The sequence below is a fragment of the Lactuca serriola genome, chromosome 8, assembly GCF_051521515.1.
Source record: "Lactuca serriola cultivar US96UC23 chromosome 8, Lser_US96UC23_V15, whole genome shotgun sequence".
NCBI lineage: Eukaryota > Viridiplantae > Streptophyta > Magnoliopsida > Asterales > Asteraceae > Lactuca > Lactuca serriola.
Genome location: NC_136415.1, coordinates 87,501,929 through 87,510,510, shown reverse-complemented (window position 1 = coordinate 87,510,510; position 8,582 = coordinate 87,501,929). Strand labels below are relative to the sequence as shown.

General features: G+C 27.4%; 1 protein-coding gene across 1 annotated transcript; it reads right to left on the bottom strand.

Moving 5' to 3' along the window:
• Window positions 1-433: 433 nt before the first annotated feature.
• On the bottom strand, window positions 434-2,335 carry LOC145071428 (uncharacterized). The gene is made up of 2 exons (XM_079018313.1): window positions 1,722-2,335; window positions 434-716 (listed from the first exon to the last, which is right to left on the bottom strand). Exons 1-2 carry the CDS (start codon window positions 2,328-2,330, stop codon window positions 561-563), a joined length of 765 nt encoding a protein of 254 aa, XP_078874439.1. The 5' UTR covers window positions 2,331-2,335; the 3' UTR covers window positions 434-560.
• Between the last annotated feature and the right edge of the window lie 6,247 nt (window positions 2,336-8,582).

The following is an 8,582-nucleotide window of genomic DNA, read 5'->3' as shown; positions in this document are numbered from 1 at the left end:
AGAAACGTATTAGGGTCAAGGATATTTATAAAATCATAGATAATTTTTTTTACGCTTTTTTCATTGAATTAGTAAATTTATAATATTAAAAATTTTTTTGGCTCTGAAAAAAATTGAATATTAGACTCCTATGTGAAATATTACATCTTAACCATTAGACTTTTATTGTGATAATTAATTTCTTTGATGACCTAAAAAAGTAAATCGTTTATTTCAAAAGAAACAATCTATTTTTGGTGAAGGTATTTCGCTTTAATTTCACCTGACACGAGGTGGAAAAATTCCAAGTGTATTATGTCATTATATTTTTACTTCTATTCATAAACATATCGTTATACTTTTTTATCTTTTTGACATGTTACATAGTTATGTATATGAGCACAATAATTTTTTTTTTCTAACGATCAAACAATAAATTTCAACAAATCAAGAATTACATAACAATCAACCAATAAATATAAAAAGATTTACATAAAAAATCCAAAAGATATACAAATACATCGTAGATATTTCAGTTTCATGGGTTAATTTTCTTTAAAAAAATAAAATTTTCATGTAAATTAGTTTACATTTTTCTTAACTTTTGTTTTAAAAACTAAAATGTACAATTTTTCCATGGAAAAATAGAGAAAACACCCCGTTGCATGGGTCACGAATGAGCCAAAATTTGAGCCCACAATACAATGCCATGCTGGCCCATATACCTTGTCAAATTCCTGTCACACACAAACAAAAAACATAAAAAGTCAATTAGTCAAACATCAATGTATCATGAGTTTTAACTTATTTAAACAAACAACTATTTATTAATAAGTGACCTATGGTGTGTTTTTGTTTATGATGGTTAACCTTTCAAAAAATAACAAATTAAAAGGGAGAATCTAAAACTAATTAAAAAAACATAATTATATATTCTTAATTTTGTAAACACATGGGTGGTCAAAAGCAAAGTTTGATTATAATCACAGTCACAAGAACAGTTGGTGGATAATTTTAAATTTTATTATAATATTCGATTTTTTAAGAATTTGGTATCAATTGTCTTTTTTATTATTGATATGACAAGAATAAAAAATGACAGGACCATAAAATATAAAAATTAATAATATAACCCGTCACTAAAAACAAATCTAAAGCACATGGGACTATTGTGACAGTTTGATGGTGTTTGCTCAATGGTTAACAAGATCCAAATCATATTAAATGTACTTGTTGCACAAAGTTGGGGGAAGACTTATACAGAAAAGGGCACATATATAAATTATATCATTATATATTTAAATATACAACATTGTAACAAAAGAATAAATAAATGAGAAGAAATGATTCGAAAAATTAATTGGTAGCTGAAGCTTGAAGCTGCATCTTATATTTGTATACGAGTGTTCAATAAAAAATAGTTGAAATTTTTTAAAATATTTAATTTACATAGAAGGACATCTTTGTAAAATGTAAATTAAAAACATAATCTAAAAAATTAATTAAATTAATTTACAAAAATATAAACGAATTTTTTGTTAAATATAGCTTGAAGTATCTTTTGGATATAAAACTTTTTTGTTTAAGCTAATTAAAATGTAGAAAATCATACTTTCAAACTAATTTTTTTTGAGCTTTTTCCTAAAAGCTAAAAAACCTAGAAGTTTTCTATTAAAATAAAAATGTAAGGTAAAATGAAGGAAAATTAGAAGTAATGAAAAATTAATGGAAGCTAGACATACCTTTTTTAGGTTAAGGGCAATTTGTTTAGGGCTAAATTTCTCTAAGCTATCAAACGTTTGTCTAGCACATCGGAATGCATGGATTTGCATGAACGCCGGCATATCCGTCACTAAAACCCTGATCTGCATTAACGCCGCCATCGGTGCTGCATTTCCCAAACTCATCTCCGCCGCATTCCCCACCGATCTCCTCCCAGTCGACTCCATTAACTTCCTCCCTCCTTCCATCACTGAAACAGATTTTCTTGCAGATTCTTGATGAACCATTTCTTTCTTGTCTTCTTTATCATAATGCTGTTGATTAAACTCCTTTTCTCGGTAGGTTTTGGATCTTTTTAGTAGTCCCCAACTCCGGGAAACAACTTTCTTGTTCATCGACGGTGGTGGTGTTTGTGGGTGGTGGTGGCCTCCTCCGGTGTCTAGTTTGTACACATACATTACTCCTTTCTTTTGATTCTCGTGGGAGGACATTTTTAATAACACCAAATTTCTTCTTGAATATGAATATGGAAAGAGTTGAGAATGGTAAGATAGTGGTAATGGCCGCAGCGGTGGCGGTGGTAGTGGTGGAAAACGAAGACCGTTTTGACTTTTTGAGAAGGAAAGCATGTGATGATGCAGAGGATAATTTATAGGATGTGCAGAAGTTTTTTTTTTCTATTTTTTTTTTTTTTTTACTTTTTTTTTTCAAGTTCTTTAAAAAAAAGGTGAACATGCTAATTATATGAACAATAAATATAAACAAACATATATTAAAAGGAATATATATATATATATATATATATATATATATATATATATATATATATATATATATATATATATATATATATTTGTTTTATCTTATAGCTATTATTATTTACTTTTTCGCCTCCTTCTAATTTTTAGCTATTATCTTACTAGGTGTGAAACCCATGTATTATACGGGTTGATTAAAAAAATATATCAAAGTTTAAATATTAAGAATTTTTTAAAATAAAATTTCAAAATAAATAGATATATTCAACTAATGAATAAATAGAATCACTATTAAGAGGATCATCCATAATATCAATGATTGTTTTGTCATATTCATTAAATTTATTATCATATTAAATGTATTTTAATATATCTTATATATTTTTTAAGATTCTTTGCATTTATTATCACATTAAATATATTTAATACTTTACATATATAAATTTAGTATTATGTGGCATATTAGTTGATTTAATTCAAAAAAACCACAAATTGACATGTGGATTTAAATTTAATCAAAAAATTTACAAAATTACATGTGGCAAATTTAATGAGAAGATACATTTGACAAAATGATCTTCATTTATTAGGATAGATAAATATATAATAATTTTATTGAAAAGTGGGGGGATTCGTAATTTCGATACCTATACCCAAAAAACAAACGGTTCCAAAATATTGAGAGCCAGAATAGGAATTGGGATCGGTCCCAAACAGTTCTATATATTAGAAAGTCAATCGAAACCAATCACATTAATCTCAGTTTCAAAATCGACAGTTTTGAAGCGGTTTTAATTCTAAAGGCAAATAGATGGTGTTCAACCCTAGCTAAAAAATCCTACAAAATCACTATATTAATCTTCTAAGGTCCAAACTCTTATTACAAAATGCTTTTTACTCCGGTCAGTGGAAAGATTGCGAATTCACAACATTTGTTTTCAATGGTTTTTCATATTTTATTTAGAGCATATGGTATGGGAAACTTGAAGTGATGTTATAACAAGAAGCAACAAGATGAGGGGGTGGTGTTCATGGTGTTATAACACCATGTTAAGAGGAGAGAGATAGAGAGAGATAATTTGACTGCCAATAGGTGATCACGTTTCTTCTTGTCATGGAGACAACAAGAAGCACTACAACAAGATGCAACAAGAAGAGAGGGCGGTGTTTTGATGTTATAACGGGGTTATGGGCTGCCAACTTAGCAACAACAAGAAGCAACACGACCCACACCGTATGCTCTTATGAAAAAACGGAATTTTTGGTTGTTTTCTAAAGATAATTATTTCTTACAAATATAAATACACTTATATTTTGTGAAAATAGTTTAAATGATCGATTATTCTACGTTTAAATTCTTTCATAAAGCTTTTTCTAAAACTTTTTTTGCCAACTACAAATTACACAAAATCATTATATTTTCAAAAAAAAAAAAATCAGTTTTGATATTACATTTATTTTTATTATAATTTAGTCAATAAGTTTCTAATTTTTGCAATATTGATCACTTAACCGTATAACCCATTTACACATTAACATGCAACTCTTTAATGACGTGACATGTTGATATGATATAATTTGGTTATGCAGTGTTGACATGACATAATGATATATCAAAATTAAGAGAGAAAAATGACACAAAGACATTTAGTTTTCACATTTTTTAATTTTGAAATTAAATTTTCATTTTTTTAAAGTTTTGACACTCCTATTTTTGTTCCAAATAAAATAACACTTTTTCCAATTTCATAATCATATATATTTTTTTTTAAATCTTAATTTTTTAGCACTTGTCTAATATCTAAAAACACATACAATTAATTAATTTTGTAATTTTAATAATTATGCATCAAGATCAATCTTTTTTCATAAAAAATATTATGTTACAACATTAACAATTTAATAAAAATTGTATTTATTAAACTATGAAAACAAAGTTTTGTTTTGCAAGAAAAAATATATCGATATCAATACCTAATTGTAGAATACAAAAATGATTAATTATATATGTTTGGTTATTTTTAAAACAATAAAAAGTCTAAAAAAAATATTAATTAGCTCTCTTTGTTTTATCTAGTTGCACCTCGGATTATTTAGATCTATTCTTTTGATATAACAAATTAAAATGCAATGGATTCTCATGGAATTCCATGAAAATAAGTGATATGACTATTAGATCAAAGATCATGGATTCTCATGGAATTCCATGAAAATAAGTGATATGACTATTAGATCAAAGATCAAGATATATCGAAGTCATCTTAGTTGTTTAAATTTTTGTTTAGTGTATTGTACTTAAGAGAGTATCATCAACACAATATCCTTAATCATGAAACATATTGTCAATGAATATATATATATATATATATATATATATATATATATATATATATATATATATATATATATATATATATATATATATATCAAAAGGAGAGACGCAATTAACATTTGTAGTTTTATACATTATTTTATTGTTTAAAATATAACAAAACATATCGATATATTTTCAAATAATTTTTTTTTTTTGATGTTACAACATTCACTATTTAATGATCACGTTGTATATTAAAATATTAACTTTGTAACATAATATTTTGTCTTAAAACTAGAGATATATTTATGTGTAATTATCAATATTATAAAATTAATAAATTTAATGCATTTTAGATAATAAATAAGTGTTAAAAAATGGAAAATGAAAAAAATGTGATTATCAAATTATGAGCTAAAAAAGGTTATGAAAAGATAATGAAATATGTAAAGTTTTTAAAAATACCATTAAACTAAAACGATATGAAAAAGTAACAAACTATTATTTTTTTTTAAAATACCACTGTAACAAAAAAAAGTCTATTGCGGGTCACAATGATATTTTAAAAATAAAGGTTAAATTTTATTACTTTTTGATAATATTGTTTAGTTTAATGGTATTTTTAAAACATTTTAGATAGACATTAACAATTTTTTCTTTTTAAGTTAAGTAATGTTATGTTATTTTCTTAAAATATATATATATATATATATATATATATATATCTATATATATATATATATATATATATATATATATATTATAAAATAATATAAATGATTCAAATATAACAATTTTAGTGAACTCACAAAATAATCATTTAACAAAAATAAATATATATTCCATTCAGGGGAGGCCATGTGCTACCCCAGCTTTACGAAACAAAATAACTGGACCACAAATCTATAATTTGTTTTTCTTCCTTTAGATATCATTAGAATAAGCAAACTATTAATTTTGACAAGTTATTTATTATGTTTATACGAAAAAAATAGTAAAAATATAGATAAATTAAAAGTAAAATAAACAATTATGTCAATTATAAAATACATTTATTAATAATATTATATACGAAAAAAAATAATATAACATAAAAACTTGTATAAATATAAGTTAATAAAAGTTTTGGTGTAAGAATATTTAGAAAATTTCCTTTTACAGAATCTTTCGTAATCGAAAACTTTTTACACCTTCACTCGGCCCATTTAATTCATCTATTTGTCATCACTAAATTAAATATACAACAATCATGAAAACTTTAATAACCATTTTCTGTTACTTCTCAATATTTTAATTGAGTAATATAAAATTCGTTTAAACATAATTTTCTCTTATAAATATTGTTTCGATGAGGTAGGCTTTTGTTGGCCCTTCATTTCTCACATTTGGTACCCCTCATTTACGTCCAAATAAATTATATTTTCTATTTGTGCCACATATTGTGTATTGTATGAAACAAAGCTCTTATCATATAATGAATGGTGTTGGCAGCATCCCAAGAAAGGAAAGATAGTCCGGCTGGTTGGTATGAATCTTTATAAACTTGTCCAATTTAAAGAGAGGACAAAATGTGGGGTTAAGGTGTTTTGTGAAAGGGATGTATGATGCCAATTTCTTGGATTTCATTCAAGATAATATCACCTGCTGGTGGGTTTCTAATGCTTCTTCTTCATCCACTCGTCAAGGATTATGTGGTATAAATATGAGATATGCATTAATATGACCATAAATTAGTTGTTAAATACATAAAGAACATAATCACATCTTCTAAGAATTTACTAAATCACCTCATGATTCCTGTATCACAAATTTTTGATAGACTAAACTGCATAAATGGTTCCGATGGTTTGTTCAAAATTACAATTTTGGTCCAAAAAAGTTTGGACTAACACCAGAGATCCAAAATTTTCATTTTGTTGCTTGTTTGGTCAAATCTGTTTTGATTTTTTTCAAAATAACGAATTTGCCCCTTTCAATATGATTTTCTTTTTCTCTTATTTTTTTTCTTCAGATTTTCAGATTTTAAAAAATAAAAAATAAAAAATAAAAAATAAAAATAAAAATAAACATAAAATAAATCTCTCTCTCTCTCTCTCTCACTCTCTCTCTTATTTATTTTTCTGATTTTCAGATTTAAAAAAAAATAAATAAAAAAATAAAAAAAATAAATAAATCTCTCTCTCTCTCTCTCTCTCTCTCTCTGTGGAAAACCCAAGCACAAAAAGGAGGCTGCTACCCTTCGTTCCAACCGTGTTTTCTTCTTCTTTCTCGATAACAAGCAACCCAAACACCCCATACTTGTTGTTACTGCCTCCCTTCTTCTTCTTCTTCTTCTTCTTCTTCTTCTTCTTCTTCTTCTTCTTCTTCAATTTTAAACGAGAAAGCCTCCACCTTAGGTGGCATTTTTCAGCTGTTAAGAGGGCAACAACCCCCTCCCATTTTCCTTGTGCTTTTCATCGGCTTCATAGCTACCCAAATGCCCCCACTTATTGTTTTTCTATCTCCGATCTGACTTACCTTTTCCCTTTGCGTTTTCTTCCAGATCAGAATACGAACAGTCAAGAGGCCGCTGGAGCAGCCCCTTAACTGCATCAATCAACAAGAGCCTTTGTTGCTTCGTTCTTCTCCTTCCCCCAACCTATTCACATCTCTACCGCCTCCATTCCCTCCTCCACTCTCCTGTTGTTGGTACCCAAACGCCAATAAACAACTGAAGAGCATTGACTCCTCAGGAATCCTCAAATTAAAGATGCGATACAACACCAAACAAACCTAATCAGGTAAAAACGAAGAGTACAATCTCTTTCTCTCTATGTATTTTTGTGGGAATCTTATGGGAATCACTTCTCTGGCTCTTCAAATCGTGGTTGATTTCGTCTCTTCAAATCACTTCTCTTTGAGAGTGGAGGCACACATCAGAGCATCAGGTGAACAGATTTAGTAAATAGGTTTGCTCGTCTGTTTCCAACTCTTTTTCATGGAAACCGAAGATATGTACTTTTCTCCTTACGTTTCTGGATGAACCCGATTTGGGGTTTTTTTTACCCAACTTGAAACAGAGAGAAAGGAGAAGATCCTGAGAAAAATTAGTTTCATTAAGTTTGTAGAGAGAATATGAAGATGCGGGCAAGAAAGGGTGTGACCTAAAGATCTGAGATTGAAGAAGATGATGTAGTATGTGTTCTTGGGATGTGTAGAGAGAGAGATTTATTTTTATTTTTATTTTTTTAATCTGAAAATCAGAAACAATAAATGAGAGAGAGAGAGAGAAAGATTTATTTTATTTTTAATTTTTTTTAATATGAAAATCAGAAAAAAATAAGAAAAAAAGAAAATCATATTAACAGGTGCAAATTCGTCATTTTGAAAAAAAATCAAAACATATTGGACCAAACAAGCAGCAAAATGAAAACTTTGGATCTCTGTTGCTAGTCCAAATCTTTTTGGACCAAAGTGATAATTTTGAGCAAACCACATAGACCATTTGTGCAGTTTAGTCTTTTTGATGTAATTTTTTCTGACAAGTCTTGCAAACTGTACACATTTTGCACTAAAATTCACAAATCTTATTTATATAAAACATTAGAATACCATATTCTTTTATCTTGCGAATACTTATGAAATTAATGAATTTTGTGAATTGACCATTATAACTTAAGTATGTATAACTATTAAGGATGCAACCGATCACACAATATAAAGCCTATATTTGTATATTCTAGCCGTTATATCTCTATCAATTATTCCCTGTAATTTCTTCTAAATCAACTATATTCCATGTACGTCATATGGCTATAAAGCCATAATAA